This window comes from Herpailurus yagouaroundi, unplaced genomic scaffold (assembly GCF_014898765.1).
Source record: "Herpailurus yagouaroundi ecotype Mexico unplaced genomic scaffold, PumYag 207, whole genome shotgun sequence".
NCBI lineage: Eukaryota > Metazoa > Chordata > Mammalia > Carnivora > Felidae > Herpailurus > Herpailurus yagouaroundi.
Genome location: NW_024412438.1, coordinates 614834 through 642528, shown reverse-complemented (window position 1 = coordinate 642528; position 27695 = coordinate 614834). Strand labels below are relative to the sequence as shown.

Here is a 27695-nt window from a genome sequence, read left to right as displayed (position 1 = left end):
GTTTTCTTCCTTGGGAAGCTGCGGGCTGGGGAGGCAGCGAGCACTGTGGTTCCGCAAACAGCCCCGGGACCTGGCGGGCCACGAGTGGCATCCTGGTTTCAATATTAACTTGGACGAGCTTAGCCTTTCTATGACTCCGTTTCTTCCTTTGTGAAATGGAGGAGGGTGGCATCCACTTCAGGGAGTCGATGAGTTTCAGCGTTTCTTGTGGGCTTTAAACGAGTTAGTACACATAAAACAGCAGGGTGGGAAATGGCATACAGTAGGTACTAATCCGTGTTAGCCATTATGATTATGGCGGGTCGTGAAAGTTTAAAGGTACACAGCTCGGTTTTTTAAATAATTAAAAAAAATTTTTTTAATGTTTTTGTTTATTTGGAGAGAGAGGGAGAGAGCGAGCGAGCGAGCGAGCAGAGGAGGGGCAGAGAGAGAGAGAATCCCAAGCAGGCCCTGGGCATCAGGGCAGAGCCCGACGCGGGGCTCATACTCACAAACCGTGAGACCATGACCTGAGCCAAAATCAAGGGCCGGTCACTTAACTGACTGAGCCACCCAGACTCCCTGGTACACAGCTGTTGTTAAACTATTAAATAGTGTCGCATAATTCTTCCTTCCTCCTCTGTTTCTGTTATTCTTCTGATATTAATAGTGGAAATTCGTACTCTATTTCTCTCGGTTTGCGACAACTCAGCACAAGTGCTTATGACCTGGATCCCTTGTTTGCTGTGAAACCAGCCCTACCCAAAATGCAGACGGAGAGCTCCACGCAAGATTCTTTAATGGGTGTTCCCAATAGAGGGGTTGAGTGGTTATCCACACAATGGAGTTAATACATGAATACATTTACTTGGAGCTGCTCTTGGTGACTTTAAAATACGATTATATGTACGCAGTCATTCAACAAATATTTTGTCGTCCCCCTATGAAGGGTCAAGCAAAGTGCTGGGTGTTGGGAGTCCAGAGCTGGGTATAGGAAGGCAGCATGGTACGAGAGCAAGTACGTGGCCCTTGGTGACAGGAAGTCTTGACTTCAAGTCCTGTCTTCCCAAGCTGACTGATTTTGCTAAGTATTTATTCCCTCTGTCTTAACGGAGACTAGAAGAACTAATTTCTAATGTTTATCATTTTTGAGAGAGAGAGAGAGAGAGAGAGCGGGGGTGGGGGGAGCAGAGAGAGAAGAAGACACAGAATCCGAAGCAGGCTCCAGGCTCTGAGCTGTCAGCACAGAGCCTGACACGGGGCTCGAACTCACGAACCGCGAGATCATGACCTGAACCAAAGTCGGACGCTCAATCGACTGAGCCACCCAGGCGCCCCTAGAAGAACTAACTTCTACTCTACAGGGTTGTTGTGAATTTTGGATGAGGTATAAAGCATCTAGTGTAGCAGCTGATACACAAACTAAACCCTTAATGAACTGTCCCGGTCTCTGGCCCTCAGGAGTTCTCTGTTTGCATTATTATTATTCGGACCAGCCCCGTTCTGTCGTCTGGCTGGGGAGCTGGGGGCAGAGGAGGGCACCGTGGTAAGCAAAATGACGGAAGGAACAAGCATTGATGTGGGAGGGCTGAGAGTTAAGAGTTCGGCACACAACACTAATTTAGCACAATATCGGCTACATTTGTGCTGCAAGAACCCTGTTGTACAGAGTTAGCATCCGATGGAGGTGTTGGGCCTATAAGAACAATTTGCAGGCACATTCTACCAGGGCAGCCTCATTTAGTCCCTACATCAACCCTATGTGGTAGGAGCCGTTATTACCCCCATTTTACAAGCAGGGAAACTGAGGCCCAGAGAGGTGAGCCTAAATTGCCCAACGTCTCAGAACTAAGAAACCAGGATGCCGACGCAGGCGCTCCAGCATGGAAGCCTGCATTTTGGGACCAGTCAATACCCTTCTTCCTTCTGTCTCCTTCTTCAAACTTCATTTTACAGCCAGTAGAGACTGTCACTAATGATTCTGCAAAAAATTACTCAAATCAAGGAAGACTCAGGGAAAAGTCAAGCAGAAGAAAAGTAATGCATCTGGAAGAAAATATGGCCCGGCCATTTCTTTTCTCCGGGCTGAATCTGAGAAATGCCAGACAGGTTGGTCGCCTTTCCTTTGCCCGTTTTCCAAAGTGGCCCAGTCAAGTTCTTCTCGTGTGGGCCGTGTAGTTTAGAGCATTTTATAGCTTTTTTGAAAACATCCCGTTTTAAATCGGCTTCACTTTCTTTTTCTGAAAGGCATTCCCTGCATTGTTTCTCAAGTTCTCTACCGAAAAGGCCCACGTGGACCCACAAGCCCCTGGGGAGGTGCTGCCTTACCTGCTCTGGCCACTAGGGGGCCCTGCCCCTGAGACTTCAATTTCTTTTTGAGAGAGAGAGAGAGCGCGAGCGAGCAGGGGAGGGGCAGAGAGAGAAGGAGACAGAGGATCCGAAGTGGGCTCTATGCTGATGGCAGAGAGCCCAATGTGGGGCTCGAATTCAAGAGCTGGGAGATCATGGCTTGAGTCGACCTCAGATGTCCATCCGACTGAGCCACCCAGGGGCCCCGAGATTTCAATTTCAACACCCATTTGGGAAAGCTGGCCCATCTGGGCGTGATGCGAGGTTCCGTTCCATCGAAGGAATAGTTGCATAGACCCGTCGGTCACAATCTAGTTCGTCTTAAGTCTGTGGAAATGAAGATCACCCCCATTTTACAGAAGGGGAATCTGAACACGGAGCCCTGAAGGGATGGGGTGAGTAGCTTCCATCTTCATAAATCGGAAGATCCACAGGAAGGCAAGAGTGAGAGACAGGAGCTCGGTGGTCCTCAGTCCCAAAGGCCACGTGAAGAATTCCCGGTGTGTTCTCACGGGAGACCCAAGGGACTCTGGCCTCTGCCTCTTTTCCTTCTTCCCCACTCGCCAGGGGGGCTCTAGGACACTAGCAATTTGACTGGCTGAGAGCACCAGGGAGAGGCGGGGCGGGTTAGAGAAGGGCGACGTTCAGGAGGGGTCCCTCAACTCAGGTGAAGGTGAGACCTGCTTCTATTTTAGGGTCTGTTGAATGTCACTTTGGGGCTTCTCCATCCTTCGGACAAGTCTCTTTATTTCTTCCTTCACGTGTCTCCCTAGGGTGACTGCCTCTCACCTCACACCTGGTTCACTCCTTCAGTTCATGCGTACGTTGGTCTAACTCTGAAAGTCTCCCCCCCACCCCCATGGCCGTACACTGACGCCTGCCTTCTGACATTTAACGCTTGCCATGATCGGACGCCGCCACGCGTATTGGCTTCCGTCTATCCACACCTGCAACGTGTACCTTCCATTTGAGCTGGCCGGTCATTTTCAATCCTATTCAGTCGCATTTATTCACCTCAGGGCCCAAGGCATGGTGTTTGGGGCGGTGGATGCACGAGTGACTGACACTCTCATCTCTCGTGGTCACTCTTTAATGTCATGACGTCATGGATCCTGCCCTTAAGCGTATACAGTGTGGAGGGAAACAAATAAGGACGTATGCTGTGGGGCAGAAAGAACTGAGGACCCAGGGGGGAAAGGAGTTTTAAAAAGCCATGATTAATTTGACTGCAGATCGTTTCGATGGTTGGGTTGTACTCAGTTCTCCTAAAGTGCCAGAAATATAGCCAGTCAATTCCTTTTGGCCAGTAGGATACTGGGTATGGTCTCTTCTTGCCGACGCTGCTTGGAATAGGTGTTAGTCTGGCTCTGCAGAGAAACGGGACCAACAGGAAAGCGATATATACAACAAGGAGCTGGCTTGTGTGGTGATGAAGACTGAGAAATCCCCAGGTCTGCAGTCAGCCAGCTGGAGAGCTCACGGTGAAAGCTCCAGTCCAAATCCAAATCCAAACCCTAGGGCAGGAGCACTGATGTCCCAGCTCCAAGACGGTCAGGCAGAGAGAACGAATTCTCCTTTACTCTGCCTTCTTCTACCCAGGCTCTTGATGGATTTGGTGATGGGCGCCCATACTGGAGTGGGGATTAACCTACTTTACTCGGTCTACCAATCCAAATGTTAATCTCATCCAGGATGGATACCCCTAGAATAATGTTAATATCTGGGCCCTCAAGCGCCCAGTCACGTGGAAAGCTTGGCTAGAAAGAAAAGCTGAAGAGGCTTCTGAAGTACAGCCTGAAGAAATATGCCCTGACCACCTCGTCCCTACAGAAAGAACACTCCATTTGGAGGGTGCGTCTGCACAGTGGACAGCTACCCCTCCAATGGCTTCCCAGGCGACACCGTCACATGTGGTTGGTTGGGCTGGTCCAGCCAGCTGTCCCCTGCACAAAAGTTCCCGGGCAGAGGGGCAAGCGGAGGCTGAAATGCAGCCCACCCTCTGCTCGTCAAGCCACACACTTGGGAGGGGCTGTATCCGCCTCCGGAAAAGGGGGTTTTTGCCTAATTTGCCCAAGGTGCTGTGTGGGCCGTGGAGGCCGTGCACCGGGGCCCCTCCCGGACACTGAGCGTGGTCAGGGCATCCCAGGCGGTGCGCGAAACATCAATCCTTTCTACCTATGGGGTTGCTGGGAAGGGTCATCACCTCCAGTCACGAAAAGTCCCGTATTGGGGTGATGGTTTGCTATCTCCAGGTAAGATCCGAACAGAGGGAGTCTGGGTCTGGGGCATCTGCTGGAACACATGATGTGGGAAGCTCAGTGTCCGTACAGTGAATGCCGTCCAGGAGCCTAGATCACATTTTCATAGGTTGAAGTCCCAGGAGGTTTGCCGTCCTGAGTGCTGGTCTTCCCCATCTGCGTACGAGGAGATGGAGCGACAGGTTAACCGTGAGCTGCCGCTGGGGAACCCCAGCCCCGGGCGGCACCCAGGACGGTTCTGTAGAGGGCACAGGGAGGTGCCTCCGTTTCCCTGGTGCTGGTGGAATCTGGGCCAACAGGGCTCTGCCCTTTGCTGGGTCCCTTGCCTCTGCTCCAGGCTCCCTCTCGGAAGCCCTTGTGCAATCAAGCGCGTGGCCCACACAAAAGCAGCAGGCGGGAATGGGGGTATTCGCTCGGATTTTGATCGTAGGCTCAAACTACCAGTATTCCTGGTTCGCAGCGGAGCGCCAGCTCCTTCTGAACCCCCAGAATTGCACCTCACACAGCGGAGGGTCACTGCCACTAGTGTCCTGTGGTCTGATGGCAGGGAGCTCTGCAGGCAACCTTCCCACCGGCTGGCGGAGTCTTAGCCTTGGGGGTGGGGCTTGGGCTTGGGGCTGGCGGCTTCGCCACCGGGGGTTCCCAGGACTCCCCACTCCCCCACTGGCACCCCCCCCCCAGATCCCCCAAGAGAACATGGCACGGGCCCTTAGTCCTGACATTCTGACCACCGACCTCCCCTACTGCCTGGTCCGTGAAGGGTCCCGTGTTCTCAAGGGAAGTGAGCCGCGCGTGGGACTAAGGCCACGGTGAGAGTGCTCCAGTGTGGAACTGGCAGGTGTGAGCTCTGCTTTGGGCCCGGCAGACCCGCAGCCCTCCCCAGCCCGCTCCCAAATAAAGCGGGCCCAGGAGGAAAAAAGAATTTTCAAAGGACGTAGGGACCAATTCCTAACCTCCGTCCACCTGGTCCAGAGGACACGCTTCAAGATGCCCCGAGCCGGGAAGCCCTGATCGATTCCTCTGACCTGTCCTGGCCCATATCATCGCCCGTGTCCTCCCGCTGTCCTTCCGATCCCGGCTCAAACAGGCGGCCACCCTGCCCCTCACTGCCCGCTTCTCCTTCCCCTTCCCTCCTTCTTTCCTCAGTCGCCCCTTCCCTTCCCCCTCCCTCCTTCCTGCTCCTGAGCACTGAGGAAGAAGAGGTCCTTCTGTCTCATTCTCCAGGACACCGGCTTATCTTTACACCCCAACTGACCCGTGCACGGAGTTCTCTTGCAAACTCCCAGACGCCCTACCGGTTCAGCGCTTAATTCTTACTCCCGATCCACTGTAGCCAATTTCCTAATATTTCCTCCCGCTCTTGATTTGTTCTCATTGCCTCACTCTTCTCCCTTTCCCCTAGACTCCCCGGGTTCATGCGGATCTCTTACGATGATTTTGCCCAGCTGCTCAACAGCCACACTAACAAAACATTTGATTCGCCAAGAGACCTCTAATCTGTCCTTCTGACTATAGCGAAAAAGGATCCTCAGACAGTGACATCCCCCAGACTGGAAGTCCTGTCACAGCACAGGACCTCCCTTTCCTCTTTGTGTGTTCCAGAGCAGGACACTGAGGCCCGGGGCCCTGTGAGTGTCACTGCTCCGTCGCAGATTGTTGTACGGGTTGCATGCTGTAAAAGTCCACCGGATGTAGGGAATGTGGAACTGAAATTCAGCCTGTGTTCTACTTGCCGGTCTGGGTGACTGGTGTGGGTCTGTGTCTGTCCAGAGGGGGGCACCTGGTTTCTCTAATTTTTACCCTGTGAGCTGGCATGGCCCCAGGTGCTCTAGAGGCTGGCGTTTCCACACCAGAGTTCAGAGGCTCCTGCATGTACACGCAGGCCAGCTGTCGGATGGCCGTGGACCTGGGGAGCAGGACTCATGCGTGAGATACCTGCAGACCGAGGCCCTGGGCACTTAGTCTCGGGAAGTACAGAGAAGGGGACCGAGGGAACCCGCTGGCCCCTGGTGGGGTGGGCAGGGTTCAGCAGAGTGGCCGGAACACGGGACCACAGAAATAAAAACACAAGGATTCACCTTCTCAGACTGCAGTGTGGAGTAAATCCCGTTCACGGGCTCCTCCTTGGCGGGGCGCTCCTGTAAAACACCCATCTTCCCCTCAGTGAGGGGCCCAGGCGAAAACCTCTCGAGTTCCCCTTCCTGCTTCTGCCCCGCCTCCTGCCCCCTGCTCCCATGTCACTAGTCAGCCACCCCCAACCCCCAAGCGTCTCACGGCCCCCAACCCCCGCCTCAGCTCTGGTTCCATCCAGCGGTCGGAGAGGGTCAGGGCCGGGTATGGGGCGGCGAGGGAGGGGCAGGCGGGTGAATGGCCAATGGGAGGAGGGGCTGTGCTGCAGCCAGAACAGGAAGTTGAGTTCAAGGGGACCTTTCAGTTCTGTGCCCTTGGAGGCCCCTTAGCCCCCTGTTCCTGTGCCAGTGGCCACCTAGTAGCCCTCACCTCACACCAGGTCCCCCATGGAAGGTGCGCCATCCCTAAGGAAGCCTCTGGCCTCACCCACAGCCAGGCCCCCATGTGGAAGCTGATGGCCTCCAGCCCTGGAGGCCGCCATGGGGTGACAGTTGGCCACGTTCCTGTCCTCGTAGAGGGGCTCCTGGTATCATTTTCCCGACATGACGATTCTTGGTTGGAGACTCCAGATCCTTGGCCTGTTGTTCCCCGACTCCCTTTCCTGGGGGTGGTGGTGGAGGGGTGGGGAGGAGTGGCCCATGAATAGTATCAGCTCACCTTGGACTGGGGGATTTCATCATAGATTCTGCCCTCTGCTGGTGGGGCATCTCTCGTGACCATGACGTAAGCATATATCGTTTTCCTAGAGATGGCATCTGTGTCACAAATAAACAGAGGAGCGCAGGGTGTGACAGGTGGCTGGAGTCTAGAGATGAGCTATTGTAACGTTCTCTTTTTCGGATAAAGAAATAAAGCCCTAAAGGGTCAAATGGCTCCCACTGTCCTGAGACGGATGCTCGGGTCCTTGGACTGCCTCTCTGTCTTCTGGGGATTTCACGTGTTGTGGGAGGCACTGGCCCGGGCCTCGCTCACCCGGGGCTCCGTGGGGACCCTGCCTGCTCTAGGGTCCACATTAGGCTGACGACATTCTCCCAGCCCCGAGTGGGCCGGCAGAGGACCTCCTCCTCCCAGGGCGTCTCTGGCACTTCGTGCTGACCGCCTGGCTGGCCAATTGCCTCTTCCCGTGAGGTCTTGGTTCCTCAACCAGATTGATTCTCTCTAGTTAGACACTGTTTTGGACTCCTTCACTGTTACCACCTCAATGTTAAGCACATAGAAGACACTCTATAAACATGCGTTGTTGTAGGGCCCCGGGGTGGCTCAGTGGGTTAAGCGTCCAACTCTGGCCCAGGTCATGATCCTGCGCTTCCTAAGTTCAAGCCCCGCATGAGGCTCTCCGTTCTCAGCCCAGAGCCCACCGCAGATCCTCTGTCTCCCTCCCTCTCTCTGCCCCTCCCCAAAATAAATAAACAACAAAAACCCACGCATGGTCGCTTGACAGATCTACACGGTCAAACACTTCCTAAGCCCCCTCTGTGCTCCGGGCTGTGTGTGAGGCCACGGAGAGGCAAAGACGGGAGAGACCAGTCCCTACTCTTAAGAATTCCTGGGCTGTTAAAGGCATTCACCCCAGTGTGTTCCTCTCCTTGGAACACTTCACGGTGAAGTTAAAAAGAGATGGCCAGAATCTCGGGCCTTCATACTCCAGCGCACCTGGGACCTTCCGCCCAGACTGTCTGCAAAGCAGAAGCTGAGTCTTAAGCAATCTGCCGTGAACTCATCTCTCCCAGTTGTCATCCAGGGGGAACTGCGTGGCTGAGAACTTACCAGAGTTCTTCCTGGAGGTCTTCAGGTAGGAACCTAAGGAATCAGACCCAAAGGAGAGTCAAGGAACATGGAGGCAGAGGTGGGGCCTCTCTACATCCAGGCTTGTTATTAGGATTGGTGGGGAAGGAAGGTTTCGGGAGATGGTGGGGTTGGGAGGCACAGGAGGGTATAATGATCCTCTGGGACCCCAAGAGCAGGGTTTCTGAATTGCGAATGGCACACTCACAGAAGGATCCAGAAGGATCCAGAGGTACCTAGTGATGACCATGGAATGCAAAGTTAGTACATGTCCCTCAACGACTCTCCAAAGGTCATAGACAAAATGGAATTGGAAGTGACCCTGGAAACCCTCTAGTTCAGATCTCATTTCACGTGTTGACAGCACTGAGCCAGAGAGGTAAAGACACCTATCCCGTGAAGCACAGCCTCTTAACTGCAGTACTCAACTCAAACCCAAATTCTGAGCCCACCAGATACCGACGACCTCAGGAAGAGATTCTGAAGCGCACTCAGGGCACTGGCATCCAGGACGAGGGGTCATCACCGGAGGTGGTGGGGTGGGGCTCAGAGGAAGGCAGGTTCCCTGGAACAGAGGACCTCTCCACACCACCTTGGATAAATGACTCCAGCCCCAGGAAGAAGGAAGGTGCGTTTCCACACTTTACCTTCTGGAAAAATCTTACCTTGTCCTCTTTTGCACAGAAGGCACAGAAGCACTGAAGGCACAATGACAACAAACAGAAAGAGCACAGCCAGCCCGCTCAGCAGCCCAGTGTGGCGGGGACGGAGGCCCGCTGCCGCGTCTGGAAACAGAAGACACAAGGAGACGTGGTTCTCAGGAAATAGGCCCACGGGCTTGCCCCCACTCAGGGGCACTATCAAAAATGGGGTCCCCGCCAGGGGGGGTGCCAAACTCCAAGGGAAACTCTCCTTTCTGCTATCGAAGGTCAGGATTAGACACGGAATCAGAGGGCCAAGCGGGGGCGACCTCCGGAACACCCCAAGTGCCTGGCCTATCTCGGACAGCTTTGGGCTCTTTGCCGGGTCCTCCTGGGGGGAGATGTCCCTGGAGACCGGGCCTGGCGTGAGGGAGGGACACTCCGCTGGGGAACGAGGCCCAGTTGAGGCCTCGCCGCTCGGAGGCTAAGGAGAGAGGGACAGAGCTGTTCACCTGCACAGAGCTGTCGGGCCAAGATGGAGTCGGAGCTGTTGCTGACAGGGTTCCAGGCTGTACACGTGTAAGTCAGCTCTTGGTTGTCAGGGGTCTGGAAGATTCGAACGACATTACCCTCTTTCCCCAAGGGGCTCCAACTGTATGTGACATTCCTTTCTTCCTCTTCCACAGAACACGTCAGTGTGACATTACAGGTGCTGTTGACAGATGCCATTAAACTCTGAGTAATCTTTGGCTTCCCAAGCCGACCTGGGAGGGGAAAACACATGTGTCCCTAGTAAAGCTGGAGCCGGCCTATACCAGCCTGTGGGAGCCAACTGTTAAATCTTCAGAAATGTTTTTAAAATGTTTTTAATGTTTATTTATTTTTGAGAGAGAGAGAGAGAGAGAGTGGGAGCAGGGGAGGGACACGGAGAGAGGGAGACGCAGAATCCGAAGCAGGCTCCAGGCTCCGAGATGTCAGCACAGAGCCCGGTGGGGGGCTCGAACTTGCGAACCATGAGATCATGACCTGAGTCGAAGTTGGACGCTTAACCGACTTAAGCCACCGAGGCGCCCCCAGAAATTTTTTCAAGAGGGCGGTTAAACACAGCCATCATGAAAAATTAAATTATAAAAACTTACAAAGAACTACATTGCATTTTTTTAAAAAGCTGATACATACTCAAAACTCACCGCTTTGTATTTTTTTGGACAATTACAATTATCTGTGCTTTTAAAGTTACTCACATCTGTCGTTATCTGTCTTTTGTCACGCTTTACAAAGTCTTCCCAATTCTGCCTGTCTTAACATGAGCCACGCGCAATGGGAATATTTACACCGCAGAAATTGGCCAAGGTTACAAACTTGGGCTGGGCCGACTGCGTTGCTGATGGTCACTCGACTGAAGAAAACAGTAGGAGAAGGATTACTAAAGCAGATTCGGCTGAAAAATGCCTCCAGTCTGCAGCCATTACATTGTGAACAGCACCAAAAAACGAGGAAATCTTCTTCCGGCGTCTGAAAACGGTTATCCAATTCAGAAGTTGCTCACATCGATGTGCAAGTGAAGCTCTGTAATGAGTTTGTTGAATCACTTTTTCCTCATCGGTTAGTGTAACGAAAATACCAACCAATATTCCTGTTGGCTTCTTCATCGATTGCAACGTAGGTTGAGTGGCATAAATGTCCAGGAAAAATCTGTGAAAGCATCTGCAAATATAATTGGCTCTATGGGATTTACAATAAAGACTCCTGTATATTTTATTATCATTTATGAAATTGTGTGTCACACATCCTCTGTGTCAATAAAATCTCTGCGTGTGAGCATGCACATACGGGCCATCGAGAACTCGCTGAACATTTATCAGCACCCCACTGCACGAAACAGTCTTTAAAACCATTTGGGGGGGCACCTGGGTGGCTCAGTCTGTTAAGCAACCGACTCTTGATTTCGGCTCAGGTTACGATCTCACAGTCTGTGGGATTGAGCCCCGAGTTGGGTTCTGTGCTGACAGCGAGTAGCCTGCTTGGGATTCTCTCTCTCTCTCTCTCTGTCCCTCCCCAACTCACACTTCCTCTCTCTCAAAAGAAATAAGCATTTAAAGAGGTTTTTTTACTCTGTTTTCTGGTGTATTTTCATTAAGTTGTTTTGTTTTGTTTCGAAGTGCCCATGGTGAAAAGTTACAGCCTCTCTCTCTTTTTTGGGGGGAGTTGACTGTATGCCTCTTTTATTTTTATTTATTTTTAATATAATTTATTGACAAATTGGTTTCCATACAACACCCAGTGCTCATCCCAACAAGTGCCCTCCAGTTACAATCTCTTTACAAAGTTCACTAAAAAAAAAAAAAAAAAAAAAAAAAAAATGTTTTTACCAAAGCACTCGAAAGGTAAACTGTACAAGTTCTAGGCTAGGAAAGGGTTAACTGAAGAACAATTTATATTTGGTTTGAAGTAAGAGCTATCTGGGGCCAGCAGAAGGAAGGGGGAAGATCTTCTCTCTTTTACCAGCAGATAAGAAAACGCCCACATTCAGAGTTGGTAAATTTAGTTCATGCTTGGCCAAGCTGCGGTGCTGGGTTTTTTCTTTCCACCATAGTCACGTGGGAAGGGCTCAGAAGGAACCGGCATGTAGCTTTCTAATTCATGTGGTGTTTCTAAAGTTGTCTGTGCATGTGAGGGAGAATATGGGAAGTAAGAAGCTGTAAAGGCTTCTTACTCCAACCTCACCAGAAACCCTGGTCCTAAGCAGAGGGGTCCTCTCAGAGGGGTCTATTCCAAAGCAGAATTAGTGGTGACTTATGAAAAAACTCCCAACGAGTTTGAAGTAACCTTGATGAGCTATAAAGGTGACAGATACAGATGTATACAGCAAAAAAATAAGCGTGTGTGTGTGTGTGTGTGTGTGTGTGTGTCTTTAGAAACTTGATTTACAAGAATGTTGAAGTCCTCTGCTTGGTATTTACTTATTTTTAGAAAGACCATTTTTTAAATTTTTTTGCTGGGTGTTGAAGTGGGGAGGACTGGTAATGAATAAGAGCCTATCTCGTTTTTTTTTTCAGCAGGAACAGAGAGGTTACCAGAACCAAGCTGCTGGGCAGAGGTCAGAGCTGTGGTCGCAAGTGGGAAAGCCACTGGAGACCCGTGTCTAACCAGGCTCTACTGCTCTCTAGAGTGAGGACACATACAGCTTCGCTGAACCTTCACTCTGTCATTTACAACATGAGGATGCTTTGTTCCTGCCAGTGTTGTTTGTTGTGAGGACTGAATGAGCTATTGTATATAAAGAACACTCTACTTTTGGGATGAGCACTGGGTGTTGTATGGAAACCAATTTGACAATAAATTTCATATATTGAAAAAAATTAAAAAATTAAAAAAGAAAGAGAGAACACTCTAACACCCAAATGTCTGTCTATCTATCTATCTATCTATCTATCATCTATCTATCCATCTACATTAATTATCTATGGGAAAATCAAAATCAACTAGCAACAATGACTGCCTTGGAGAAGGAAGAGTTGCAATGCACTGTATTGTCTTTCTCTCTGTGCATATATTGCCTAAATATGTGTGATTTCTCTATATTTTTAAAAATTAAGTGGTAGAATGCCAGACACAGAGAGTTCAATAAATGTCAGTTCCCTTCTCTTCATCTGCTCAGCTACCTCCCTAAAAGGTACAGATTTTGGTATGTGGGCAATCTGACTTTCTCCGAGACTTTCCCGTGGTCTGTCCTAACCGCAGGTGGCATAATACCTTCCAAAGATCGAGTGGGTAAAACTAAACATAAAAAGATGAAAACAAACGTCTTGAAATTGAACACCCTCTTTAGTTTCCCAACCAAAGTTCTTGAATGAACCAGATATTTTCTAAAGTGTCCACGGCAGGGTGCGGTTCTTTGTGTTACGCGTGCCCAATCCAGAGCCTCCTCCGTCTAGGAAGCCCTTCATAATTAGAATTTAAAATAAGGACTAAGGGTTAAAAAGTTAGTAATGACTAGTCATTAGGCATCAACTGTAAGGCATGGGCTATCCTAGGAGCTCTCTCATTTAATCACACCTGTTATAAGCTACATTCTACAGATGAGCACATGGAAGCCCAGAGAGGGTAAACAACTTGGCTGAAGTCACACAACTGGCAAGAGATCCAATGTCAGCATTGATGCCCTTTCCACTATGTCTTCCATCCGGATACAACCTGAGTCAATCATGCTGTATGAATTGAGCACTTACAATTGTCCGCCACTGTGTTGGGACCTGGGATTTATTATGCGTCATTCATTCTTTCATTGAACACATATTTCTGAAGCACCCACCATGTGCCCGACAGGGTAGGTGCTAGGGATACAGGGATGGACTTCATATACAAAGTCCCCGCCTTTATGGAACTTGAATTCGGTGGCTTAACTATATACCTGAATGGTATCTATCTACCACAGTGTGGCTTAGCCACATGTCTGTGTTCTTCTGCCGTGAGCAGGTGGATGGTGAAATCCTTGAGACATGGCTCAAGTATGATGCAGGCTAGAAATTACGGCTGCTCAATAGAAACAAAACTATTGTAATTCACTGTAAAAGGGAATCACTTTTGTAATTAAAATGTTTCTAACAGTCACATTAATAGTGAAAATAAATTATATTAATTTTAGTAACGTATTTTCCTTAACCTAATATAGCCGAAATGTTATCTTAACCGCTAACCAACATAAAAATTATTAATGAGGTATCTTAGCTTCTTTTTTTGGTGCTGAGACTTGGAAATTTGGTGTGCATTTTACACTTATAGTACATCTCACTTTGGGCTCGCCACATTTCGAATACTCAAGAGTCACATGTACCACACCAAGAGTGAACCCTGATGTAAACTTTGGACCTTGGGTGGTGATGATGACCTTATGTACGTTTTCCCTGTAACAAATGCACCGCTGGTGGGGATGCTGATCATGGGGGAGGTAATGTGTGTGTGCCAGGGGTGGGGGGTGGGGAAGTCATGTGTATGTGCTGGGGGTGGGGGGTGGGGAGGTCATGTGTGTGTGCCGGGAGGGCAAGGTGCGTATGGGAGCTCCCTGTACTTCCTACTCAGTTCTTCTCTGAACCTTAAACTTCTCTAAAAATAGAGCGATTTAAAAGAGAGAAGAAAGTTCTGGAGACGCTAAGGGCGGTGGTTGTACAGCACTGTGAATGTAGGTAATGTTACTGAACAGTACACTTAAAAATGGTTAAAATATTAAGTGTTACGTATATTTTATCAAAATAAATTTTTTTAATGTTTATTTATTTTTGAGAGCAAGTGAGAGCCAGAGCCAGCGGGGGAGGGGCAGAGAGAGAGGTAGACAGAATCCGAAGCAGGGAGACAGAATCCGAAACGTGAACTCGGGAGCCCTGAGATCACGACCTGAGCCGAAGTCGGACGCTTAACCGACTGAGCCACCCAGGTGCCCCGTGTCACAATAAACATTTTTTAAAGAAAAAAAAAAAAAGAAAAATGGATTTACCATATGTTTTCATTCTTGGGCATTTATCCCGGAGAAACACAAACTTGTTTCATGCAGAAACTTGTACGTGAATGTGCATGGCTGCTGTGTTCGTAATCGTTCCAAAGTGGAATCAACTAAAATGTCCCTTGATCGATGGAATGGTGAACCAACCTAGTACATCCATACAAGGGAATACTATCCAGCAATAAACAGATATAAACCATTGAGGCCTGCAATAATTAGGATGACTCAGAAGTACATTATGCTGAGCGAAAAAACAACCAATCTCAAAAGCACACATGCCACACGAGGTCCATCTCTGTAACATTCGTGAAATAACAGAAGGATAGATGGGAGGAAGGGATGGGCATCTCCCAGGAGTTGGGGAGGGATGACCAGGAAGGACTGAGGGAGTCTTGTCGCCATGGTACGGTTAAGTACCTTCACCGTGATAGCGGTTGCCCGGTGCAAGCTACGCGTATACTCACACGTGAATAGGCTCCATAGATGTACATTGTCAGCTTCCTGGTTTTGATATCGTATCACAATTGTGTCAGATGTTACCACTGGGAGAGGCTGGGTGAAGGGCACACAGAACCTTCCGGTACAGTTCCTTACACCTCGCAATGCATCTACACTTATTTTAAAATAAAAAGTGTGTGGTGTTGTTTTTTTTTAAAGTACTTTCCAGCATTTGACTTCGGTTCAGGTCACGATCTCACGGCTCATGAGTTCGAGCCTCACATCAGGCTTGCTGCCGTCAGCACAGAGCCTGCTTAGGATCCTCTGTCTCCCTCTCTCTCTGCCCCTCCCCCACCTCAAAAATAAGCATTAAAAAGAAGTTACAATGACCTATGAAGACCAAAAGGTGGGGTGCCTGGGTGGCTCAGTCCGTTGAGCACCCGACTTCGGCTGAGGTCATGATCTCGCGGTCTGTGAGCTTGAGCCCCACGTCGGGGTCTGTGCTGATGGCTCAGAGCCTGGAGCCTCCTTCAGATTCTGTGTCTCCTTCTCTCTCTGCACCCACCCCTCCACTCTCTGTCTCTGTCTTTCTCTCTCTCAAAAATAAATAAACACTTTTAAAAAAGAAAAAAAAAAGAGCACTTTCCGTGCCCTATCTCCCTTGATCCTCTCAGTGACTGTGGGAAGTGTGTAGTATGATCAGTCACATTTTATAGGAAAGAAAAATCAGGCCCATGGGACACACCGCTGATTGAAGATTCCGTGGCTAGAAACAAGAAAAGGCACCTCCTCTTTGTTAGCATTGATGTGTTTACACAAGCATGTACAAGGGCAAAAAGATTTAGGGAAGCCCATTGTCAGAAATGAAGGCCTTCTATAGACAGCAAATTTGCAAAACAAAACAAGCCCCCTGGGCTCCCGCAACTTACGATAGACTTGCAGGTTGTAACGCCTGGTGGTTGTGACCGTCGTTTCAGCCATCTTCAGATTTACGTCAGCCCTGTAGATGCCCGAATCTTCCACCCCCAGATTACTGATCTCCAGGTCGTAGTTCTGGAGGGAGACATTTATTCGGTCATTGTAATGTTGGTGGGTCACAGTGACTTTGGGTGCTGTTCCTGGGTCTCCTGGCGTGACGAAAGCAACAGACGTCTCAGAATTCCAAGCGATGTTGATAACTTGCTGCGGTTGTTGGATGTTTAGGGGGAAAGTGACCGACTCCCCCAGGATCCCAGTCACCGGCCGGATGTCTGCGTCACTCCCAGCTGCTTCCAGACCTGGGGACATACAGAGAAAACCATAGCCATCTGACTGTACCTTCGGGAATTCCCTATCTCCCCAGACTTGAGCCTCCCTGAGGATCTGCCCCAGATACAGCTCATCCAGCTTCTGGAAGTTTTTCTTCCTTTTTTTTTTTTTAAATTTTTTTTTTAGATATTCTACTCTGCATATAACGTTACGATGGCTAAATTGGCTAAAGGGTTCTCATTCAAAAACTAAGTTTCCAGTGAGTTTCAAGGGATGTATTTCATCAGAAACGTTTGTCTAGACTTACAGACCCACATCTCTAAGAGATTTGAGGGATGACGACCATAAACCTCCAGAAGGTTCGAGAATTAAATGTCTTTCTTTCCCCAGATCATATTGCCAAGGACGGAAGGGGTGACACAAGAGCCTGGCTGCTGTGGTCTCTGCAAAAAGAAAGTTACATTTATGCCTTTATTCTGGGAAGATACTGGCAGAGAGGGCTTTAGAGGCTCTGGAGTAAATATTCCCCAGGTTGGTGATAGGGGGAGGTCTTTTTTGTTCACTTCTAAATCTCCAGTCTCTGGAAGAGTCCATGACATGTAGTGGGTGCTTAGAAAATATTCGTGGAATGAATTAATAAATGGAATTCACCTCTGTGTTGCCTGGAATCTCTGGGAACCACTTCTGAAGTAAGCAAAATTCATTTATTCATTCATACATTTGTGAACGAATGCATGCATTTATTCAAAGTCAGCTTTATTCTAGATACTACAGCAGGTATTCATTAATTACATTTACAATACCCATGTTTGCTGACCATAATGTAAGGAGCTGGGGGATACAGTGGCGAGTAAAAATTGATAGAGTTCCTGTTCTTTTTTACAGTTAAAGGAAGAGATCAGTGTTGATCAGAGACCCACAGATGCTCAGATACAAAATATTTAGTGGGCTCTCGAACAATACAGATTTGAGCTGTGAGGCTCCGCCTATACATCCATTCTTTCCATAAATGCAGTCCAGTCCTGTCGATGTATTTTCTCTTCGTTATGATTTTCCTTGTTGTCTTTTTATTTTAGAGAAAGAGATCATGAGCTGGGGAGAGAGGCAGAGGGAGGGAGGGAGAGAGAATCGGGACTCGATCCCACGACCCTGGGATCATGACTTGAGCCGGAATCAAGAGTTGGACGCTCAACCAGTGGGGCTGCCCAGGCGCCCCAACCTTGAAATTCGTAATATGATTTGAACAAGGGCGCGGATGTCTCCATGTTGCACTGGGTTGTGCACTTGGGGCCAGATATCCCATGGCCTTTTTAAAGTCAAGCCCTCGCACCCAAGTGCTCGTCTGGTCTGTAGATTCCAGTTACATGTGAGAACAGGATGTGGTTTCTCTCTTCCAACCCCAGGAGCGTGGAGGCAGTTTGTGAAGACGAGCCAGGGCTAGAGTTCATGGTAATTGTGCCACCACAGAGTGGAGGGTGTGTGATGCTGTTTTTCAAACACGATTTCGCCCCCAGAGCAAGTTGCTCCGGAAGTGATGCCGGTGTATCATATGGTGATGAGGCAGGCGCACGGGTAGGTAGGTGGAGCTGGTGAGGATCCCAGGCTCGCTAAGGAAAGGCCCAGGGCTCACACACGCACCCGACGCGGCCTCTGCCACCTTCAGACCCTCCAGCTGTGGTCTCAGAGAGGTGGCCACCGCGCACCGCATGGAGTGGAAAGATAAGGAGGCTGAAGATGTAGGCGCTGGCACTGCAGCTTATCAGCCGGACAACCTTCACAAAGTCACAGAACCTTTCTGGGTCTCGGTTGCTTCATCCGTAGAATGGAAATAATAACCCTAGAACCTGTGCTACCTAATTAGCGATCAGCAAACCAGATCACAGACACACAGATACACATAACTCTCCTTTGAAAAATGAGGTAGTAAATGGTAAATTCAAGTGAATGTAGAGACAGTAATTACAGTAGGAATCTAAAGAAGGGAGAGATCACTGAGCTACAGAGGTTAGGGAAAACCTTTTAGAGAAAGCAGAATTTGAGGAGGACCTTGAAAGAGGGAATAGAATTTTACTGCATAAAAAGGGGAAGGGTGGGTGTCTCAGGTCTTTGGGCCCTGAATAAAAGTTCTGAAGCAGAAAAACATGCGTGTGGGTTGCATGAATATGGATTTGCATAACGGGGTAGAAAGAGATAAGGTGGAGATATATATCTGGTTTAGATATGAGGCAGCTTATACCACAGAGGGGAACTATTAAAGTTTTTGAGAATGAAGATTAAAATGATATTTTTGCGTCCTAGGACTACGGTAATGATGTGTAGGAAGAATAAGAGGAAAGAGAAGCTGGGCTTGAGAGACCGTCTTGGAGGCCATGGTAGCCATCTGCACATGAACCTGAGAGTGAAAATGCGAACGGAAAGGAAGTGCGGAATTTGAGAGATAACGCAAAGAAAGGCAAGGAATAAGGAGGAATCTGAGAGAATTCAACCGCTCAACAATATGTTCGTGGGCATCTACTTTGTGTCAGTGAAAACTGATAGATACTGGAACGCTAAGTTTATGCTGGAAAAAAGTCCAAAGGAGAAAACAGATTTAGTGTCAGAAGTGTTGAATTTGAGATGATGGTGGACCATCTCAGCAAGTAGTTGGAAGGATGGAAGGTAAGGAAGGAGAATGGGCTCAAAGTATTGCCTGGGGACTATGGCAGAATCTGCCTGTCATTTCCAATATGTGTTCTCTCCCTCATTCTTAGCAAGAGAATGCCTAATTTTTAGCAGGGGATATGGTCACTCAGGATAAAGGTTACATTGCCCGGTGCTCTGCTAGCTAACTTTGGTCATATGACTAAGTTCAGGTCAAGGGGATGAGAGTGGAAGTGTCGTATACGACTTCTGTGTCTTTAAGAAGAGGGCGTTTTGCTCTCTCCATCTCTTCCTTGCTTCTTGCAGGCTGGGATGTTATGACAGCCGGATCTTAGACACGCATTCTGTATCAAGAAGAGGAAGCCAAGTGCTGAGGACAGTGGATCAGGAAGGCTGAAAAAGTATCCCTCACAACTTTGTCAACGATTCAGTCAATGGAACTGCCAGCTCCAGACTTTTTCAGATGAGCAAGAAATAAACTTCTTTCTTTAAGCCGCCCTTCTTTTTGAGAACTGTCACTTGCCATTAAACTGAAATCTATGTGGTTTGGGAATCATCCGCAAAGAGGAAGGGATGGAAGGAGAGGTGAGCCACTCAGGAAGAGTAAGGCTGAAGTCCAAGGTTGCTTTGTGAACAGTGCTCACAGCCATAGAGGAGGCACTACCAAAAAAACCTAAATAGACCAAGTGGCAAGAGAGGCACCAATACTGGACAGTATCATGGAACCCGAGAGGAGAAAGAGTCTCAAGAACAGATGTTTAGTGATTCCGAGTGTTCAAGTGGAATAAAGACTGAAAATAGACCTTGGCTTTGTCCATTAGCAGGTTGTTGATGGCCTTTAAGAATGTAGTGCAAGTAAGATGATTCAACTGGAGGCCAGAGTCTAGAGGACTGAGAATAGAATAAGTGGTAAAAAGAGGAAAATCCTGATCATGAAAGAAAGGGGATAAAATAGAATGGTAGCTACAGAATTAGGTAAAACTAATTTATTTGATTTTGTCTTAAAATAGAAGAGGTGTCTACATATATATGGTCAATTAATTTTGGACAAAGAAACCAAGGACATATAATAGAGACAGGACAATCTCCTCAATAAATGATGCTGGGAAAACTGAACAGCCACACACAAAAGAATGAAACTGGACCACTATTTTATACCATAAAGATGAACTCAAAATGGATCGAAGTCTTGGATGTAAGACCTGAAACCATAAAACCTAGAAGGAAACATACGTGGCAAGTTCCTTGAAATCAGCCTGAGTGATGTATTTGTGAATGCGACACCAAAGGCAAAGGAAACAAAAGGAAAAATAAACAAATGGAACTACCTGGAATTAAAAAGCTGCTGCACAGTGAAGGAAACCATCATCAAAACACAAAGGAAACCCACCAATGCAAGAAGATATTTACAAATCATATATCTCCTAGGGGGTTAATATCTAGTATATATAAAGAACTCCTACAACTCAACAATGAAAAAAACAAACAACCTGACTGAAAAATGGTCGGAGAATCTGAATAGAGACTTTTCCAAAGAAGACATAGATGGCCATAGGTACGTGAAAAGATGTTCAACATCACCAATCATCAGGGAAGAGCAAATCAAAACCACATCTATTAGAATGGCTATTATCAAAAAGACAAGAAATAACACGTGCTGAAGAAGAAGAGGAGAGAAGGGAACCCTCATACACTGTTGGTGGGAATGTAAACTGGTGTAGCCTTTATAGAAAACAGTATGGGGATTCCTCAAGAAATTAAGAATGGGAACTGCCATACGGTCCAGCTATTCCACTCCTGGGTATTTAGCTGAAGAATAAGAAAGCGCTGATTCAAACAAGATATATGCACCCCTCTGTTCATTGCAGCATTACTTACAATAGCCAAGATAGGGAAATAATCTAATTGTCCATCAATGGATATGAATGGTGATGGGTTACTACCCAGCCATAAACAAGAATGAAATCTTGCCGTCTGCAATGGATGGACCTTGAGGGTATTATGCTAAGTGAAGTAAGTCAGAGAAAGACCAATACCGTACGGCTGCACTCGTATATTAAATCTAAAAAAAAAAAAAAAAAAACACAACGAAACAAATACTACAAAAACAAACTCATTGATATAGAGAACAGATTGATGGTTCCCATAAAGGGTTGGAGGGTGGGCAAAATGGGTGAAGGTCAACGACACGGTGATGGACAGTAACTAGAGTTCTGGTGGTGATACTTTGTAGTGTATACGGATGTCAAATCATAGTGTTGTACCCTTGGAACTTATATAATGCTATATACCAATTTTATCTAAAAAAAAAAAAAAAAAAGACAGAAGAGAAGAGATTAGTTGGGGTAGGTGTTAGAGAAGAAGATGACAAAGAGTCCTCACATAAAGAAGAAGATTTCCCGGATCGGCCCCACTCTAGGTTGGGTGTTCCTTCCTACTCATGGGCTCTCTGAAGCTCTGTGTTTTCCCTTCACCGTATGTGTGCCCTGTTATGTGGCAGTCGTGAACCTGTGTGTGTTTCTGGATGCTGTGAATGACCTGAGTGCAGGGACTTTACCCTCAAATCCCCAGACCCGGGACAGGGCAGAGACACAGACCACTAACACTTGCCGTGGAACGAAAGGTGGAATGGAAATGGTGGGCAGTGGAAACGCCGAGGTTTTCAATCAGAGGAGGGTCATGTCTTAGTGTGGAAAAAGGAGATGATACCTGAAAGGGCGGGGCATTTTGTATATTGTTGTAGGTGTGGGGGTGGAAGAGAGGCCGCTTGGGGGGGTGGAGGGAACACAGGTTTGAGCCAGGTGGGGCTGTATTCAAGTTCAATCCCTGACATTTACTGAGACCCTTATCGTTTGCTACAAGATGGGATGTAAAAATACCCACCTCACAGAATTGTTTGGGGGCCCCCACAGGTGCTTAATACGTAGCAGACATTTTGGAGTAGAGAGGATAAAAGAGAAGATAGCCACGCTCGATAGCCTGCATCTCTTTAGAAATGTAGAAGGTATGGCCACCTGCTAAGAGGAAAGAGGGGAGGGCGGGTCTAGCTAAATGTAAAGATTGGGAGCACGGGTGTTGAATCCAGTCTATCTGAACCTAGCTGTGCTATGTTGAGAAAATTATTGAAATTCTCTTAGTTTCCTTACCTCTAAAATGTGGATAATTATTTTGAAAAAATTTTTAATGTTTATTTATTTTTGAGAGAGAGAGAGACAGAGTGCGAGCAGGGGAGGGGCAGAGAGAGTGGGAGACACAGAATCCGAAGCAGGCTCCAGGCTCCGGGCTGTCAGCACAGAGCCCGGCGTGGGGCTTGAACTCACGAACCCTGAGGGCATGAACTGAGTTGAAGTCGGACCACCCGGGCACCCCTAAAATGTGGATAATTATTAAATGCAATTGCGAAGATGTGTACTCTGTTTAATGCCTGGGACACATAAATGGTAGTTGCCATTATTATTTCGATGAATGTAAAAATGTTGAGGAAGTGTTACTATAAGGAACATCCTAGAGAGTCGGTAACACATTGATTAAAAGGATAAAGGGGTTGCTGACCAGCCTTGGGAGGCCAGTGAAGAAGAGGTGACCCGTATTTACAACATCTCTCGATGAGGGTGACTTCCTGACTTCATACACCAGACCACAGAAGGGAGGGGAGAGCATAGCAATACTACAGGAGAAGCAAAGGCAAGAAAAGGCTGGAACCCTGGGGTGTGGGCTTGGGGGTCCCCTTAGCGAAGAAAAACCAGACTGCCTGAGCCTAGAGTCCTGGACAGCCATGAGACCCTGGGAAAGTGAGCAACCTCTCTGTGCCCCAGTTTTATCAGCTTTAAAATGAAGCGACGAGTGGCACTTACCCCGTAGATGTGTTACAAGGGTTAAATGAGTTAATGTTTGGAAATTTCTGAGAACAAGGCCTGGCATATAGCAGGCGCTTGTATGCGTTTGTTATATCAAGCAAAGAGCTGTGGTTACAGGGATGAAAATAACACCCCAGGCAACTCCAAAGGGACAAGGAGACACGTTGGAGGAGGCCAGCACAGAGCTGCCACCGAAAGCAGTAACAAGGAACAGTGTGCTGTTGCCTAACGCCCATCTGTGTGCCCTGGCATCTCCAGGATCCTTCAAATAAGCATTTCTTGGGCTTTTTTGGGCTGTAACTAACCATCCCCTCCTCTCCTCCCACCCACTGCCTCTCCTAGATCAATAAGTCGGGGGAGAACCCCCCCTCGATTTGGTAGCCCCGGAAGGGGGGCTGGAGGTGGCTGCGCCCTACAGCCCCCGGAAGAGAGTGCGCTCCAGCAGATTACACTGAGTGAAGGGAAGCAGAGACCAGAGAGGAAGCAAAGGGTTGAGCAGCCAGTTTTGTGTCATTCTCCATGAGGGTGGCAGGTCCTCGGTCACGAGGCTTTAAGAAAAGGAACCGACACCCCCACACGATACTCTACTATTGTCGGCTGGATTCTTTTTACTTTCTGTCATCTTCTTTGAGGTCTGGGTTGACTTGATCCATTTCTTCAAAACAAACAAACGAAAACAAACATGCACACAAGTTCTCAAACCCGGGTTGGGATCCTGGCCAACCACTGTTCTATCACCACTTGCCTCTGTGGCGTACAATCAAAAGTTGAGTATAATGAAGAAAATATGGGTGCCTCGTGCCACCAACATCTGTCCCCCAACTGATTGCTCACACCTCTTTCTTTTCCAGCTTCCGCATAGGTAAGCCTAGTAACCCCAGATTTGCAGGTTCACTTGTCTCTAAGGTTCAGGACAGGAAAGATTTGATTCAGGAAACACCTGAATAGCCTGGGTGGCCTAGCACTGAACTTGGAGCTCCCATTGTGAAGACACGTTGGCTGCTTGGTCAGTCACCATGCTGATCTCATGCCTCAGCGCATCAGGCCGCCTCCTCTTAGTTTCGTGTTGGCACACAGATGCAGCTTCCCAGCCTCTATTTGGAAACTGGATTTTTGATCTGATATCTTGATATCCAGTTTCCCCCATACATATTTTTTTCTTTTCTATAACTGGGCTTCTGCTTTGGAAGCCTTTCTGATTTTGGCAACAACCTGCCCAAACCTTTTTCTAGAACAGAGGCTTTATCTTTATCTCGAAAGTCGCTCTCTACAAGGACTCTGGACTAGTGACCAGTGGGATCTCACAGGACTCTCCAGCCACACAGTCTTGTGTCTAACCCCCAGGATGATGGTTGGGACTTATCTGTGGACAGATAGATACCCAGTGGGTCCACTCACCTCTTAGACTTCTAACTATCGACTTCTGGAATGCTCCCACTCACTGTGTTATACGTTCGACAGGACATCAAGACCTTGTGGATATGGGACAGCCATGAGACTTTGGGAAAGTTAGCAGCCTCTCTCTTCGTTTACTTTGAAGAAGCTACTTTGAGTCAACTCACATCATATGGATATGACTGGTACTTGAACCATGTCTGGATATGGTCATTTCCTTGGATATTCTGCCTCAGTGGCCTGCCTACACTTCTGTTTGTTGTCAAAGACTTGCCCACCAGCCCCATTCTCTGCCTGAATACTCCTGTCTTTGCGGGAATAAATCACCACTCTCCACTGACAAGTCCCAAAATGCAATCACGATCAACAGTGGGGGCAGTATTTTCTTCCGTGTCAGCGTCAAAGTGGGCAAAGGCAGTCTTGTTCAGTGGTTCAGTCTAAAGACTTTGGAGTTCAAATCCTACTTCCTCCACGCTTTGGCTAAATGATCTCTAGTTTTCTGGGTTTCATCTGCAAAGTTGGGGTATGGATAATACTCGTCTCGTATGCTATTGTGGGGATTAAGCTAAATAATACCTATAGACAATGTAGAGCAATGATCCATAAGTGATTAGTTATTACTATTATCGCTGGAGGGCAGGAAAGGCAAGGTGGGTGAGGGGTTGAAGAAACTGAAGCAAGTGTAGAGAACAGGAAGAATTAAAAGAGCACGAGAAAGAACACAGAGAAGGAAAGGGGCACGGAGCAGAAGTGGGGGACTTTTCCACCTTCTACCCAAGAGGGTGGGTGGCTAGACACGTGCAGAGTCAGTCAGGATCATAGTCACAAGTCATGATGAGAGAGTGGCATTTGAAGCATAAGACTGTGAGTCTTGGTTCTTTGAGAAAAGTTTTCCAACATGGAAGAGTCACGAGTTTGCCTGCTCAGACTTCTTTTATTTCAGTGATTTCAGAGGAATCTTTCGCATGTGTCATTTGCGAGCACCTTCTTCCATTCAGCAGGTTGTCTTTTAGTTTTCTTGACGGTTTCCTTCGCTGTGCAAAAGGCTTTTCTTTTCACGCAGTCCACATAGTTTATGTTTGCTTTTTGTTGCCTGTGCCTCAGAAGAGGTATCTAGAAGAACGTTGCTATGGCCCATGTTGCAGAATTACAGCCTGTGCTCTCTTCTAGGATTGTTATGGTTTCTTATCACACAGTTAGGACTTTAATCCATTTTGAGTTTATTTTTGTATATGATGCTAGAAAGTGGTCCAGCTTCGTTCTTTTGCATGTGGCTGTCCGGTTTCCCCAGTACCATTCGTTGGAGAACATTCTTTTTTTTTAATGGCATATTCTTGCCTCCTTTGTTGAAAATTAATTGACCATATAATCATTGGTTTATTTCTGGGCTCTCTACTCTCTTCCGTTCATCTATGTGTCTACTTTTGTGCCAGTATCATACTGTCTTGATTACTACAGCTTTGTAGGATAACTCAGGGATTGTGATGTCTCCAGTACTCTTTCTTTTTCAAGATTGCTCTGCCTCTTGGGGGTCTTTTGTGGTTCCGTCTGAATTTTAGGATCGTTTATCCTAGTTCTGTGAAACATGCTCTGGGTATTGTGATAGGGATCACAGTAAATCTGCAAGCACTTCAAAGAGCATCAAGAAATTGAAAACTTGAGGCTCCCGGGCAGCTCGGTCGGTTAAGTGTCCGACTTTGGCTCAGGTCGTGATCTCACAGTTTGTGGGTTCAAACCCCACGTCAGGCTCTGGGCTGCCAGCTCGGGGCCTGGAGCCCTGCTTAGGAGGCTGTGTCTCCCTCTCTCTCTGCCCTTCCCCGGCTTGCACTCTGTCTCTCTCAAAAATAAATAAACATTAAAAAAAAAATTTTTTTTTAAAGACGTTGAAAACTTAATGAGAGGAGGCCAGAAAGAGGGTAGCAGAAAGATCTCTGGCTCTGGGAATGGAAGAACCACTGTCCCTTTCAAGCCTTATAAATTTCAGGCTGTGAAACTTTAGGTGCATTGTTTAATCTGATCTTAGCTTATACTTTTTTTGTATGCAACGGGATTAACAATATCTATTCCTGGTAGTGGCGATCTCCATGGAGCTCAAATGAAAGGAGCCACAGTGTATTGGCTCTCAAAGGAACCAGAGAGAGCAAAGTGTATTGATTTCTACCTTTTTAGGAAATCCCAACCCACCAGATTCTCTGTGTTCTAACACATGCCAGGAATTTGCTCGTCCGTTTTCCCAAGGGGGTAGGAGAGACTATATGTAGATTTAGAAATGTCATCAGGGGTACCTGGATAGTTCAGTCGGTTAAGTGTCTGACTCTTGATTTTGGCTCAGGTCGTGATCTCAGGGTCGTGACATCGAGTCCCGCATTGGGCTCTGCCTTGGAATTCTCTCTCCCCCTACGCCTGCCCTTCCCCTGCTCACACAGGTACACATGTGCACGTGAGCTCTCTTTCTCTCTCTCTCTCTCTCTCTCAAAAAAAAAAAAAATAGAATAATAGAAATGTTGAGCATAGTCAATTTTTATATACAGAAGGCTATTGTTTGAATTTAATGAGAAAATACAGGCAATGACAAGACACTCCCAGAGCTGTGTTAATGTTGCATAGTTTTCTTTGTACTAACAACAACAAATATTTATGCGTCCTTGTAGGTTACTGTTAAGCCGGAGGTAAAAAAAAACAGTATTTCGAGTTCTCCATTTCTTTTTTGAGATCTAACTTACTTGCAAAATGGAAATAACCAGTCTCTTCCTCATTTATTTTAGAGGGTTTTGGAGGACAGAAGCAGAATAATAATAGCTCTGAATGTGCTTGAAAACAGAGGGAGCTAAGAGAGATAAAGTGTCCACGATGATAATTACGAGCGTGCATTACTCTAACCTGGGGGAGCAAGGACACATCCCCGGGAAGGGCACACCTCTGTCAAAAGCCATGCACCAGAATCTAAGGCCAAAAAGAAATGCTTTTAAGTTATTCCAGGTTTTAGATGGCTTTCTGGGTGGGCTTACCAAGTGCTGTCGCTCTGGAGCAGAGGGGTTTGTCTCAAACCGTTGGACACTGGGCACAGATAAAATTCAGAAATATAAACTCTAAAGCTGAAGGACAGTTACGTTTGGATCCTAGGTCTCTCCCCAGCCAGTTGGATACCTTTTGAGACCCAGGGTGTGCGCACTAACATAGACCAAGAGGGCAAGTCAAAGTCTTCCTCAAGGGCGATTTCTCAAACTTAATGGAAGTCTAGGAAGGGCACCAACAAAGGTCAGAACTCACAGGTTTGCAGGCAAAGGAGCAAGGTCCACAGGTAGTGCTGACCCATCTTCTTCCAGCGTGTAATCATATGTGGACAGGAAGGCGTTCCTCCGGCAAAGAGACAGTTTCACGTGAAGTTCCCTTGCTCGGTTTATAGCCGCGACTAAGAAAGGAAGTGTGAGCTAGCGGATTGGGGAAACACTGGCCCATGTATTACAATGATAAT

General features: G+C 47.7%; 1 protein-coding gene across 1 annotated transcript; it reads right to left on the bottom strand.

Annotated features, from left to right (window-relative positions):
- Positions 1–1599: 1599 nt before the first annotated feature.
- CD84 (CD84 molecule) lies at positions 1600–27695 on the bottom strand. Its single transcript, XM_040452444.1, has 8 exons — positions 27491–27695; positions 16010–16357; positions 9655–9906; positions 9167–9286; positions 8484–8516; positions 7374–7471; positions 6665–6724; positions 1600–4742 (listed from the first exon to the last, which is right to left on the bottom strand). The coding sequence occupies exons 1-8, from the start codon at positions 27555–27557 to the stop codon at positions 4677–4679; spliced, it is 1044 nt and encodes a 347-aa protein (XP_040308378.1). The 5' UTR covers positions 27558–27695; the 3' UTR covers positions 1600–4676.

Excerpts from the sequence above, each read along its gene's own strand:
- CD84 (XM_040452444.1), bottom strand. The coding sequence starts at position 27,557 with ATGATTACACGCTGGAAGAAGATGGGTCAGCACTACCTGTGGACCTTG. Across the intron at positions 16,358-27,490 it reads GCTCCTTTGCCTGCAAACCT|GTCTGGAAGCAGCTGGGAGT; the intron begins GTGAGTTCTGAC and ends GTATGTCCCCAG. Across the intron at positions 4,743-6,664 it reads CCACACTGCAGTCTGAGAAG|ATGGGGAAGACCAGCACTCA; the intron begins GTGAATCCTTGT and ends CCTCGTACGCAG.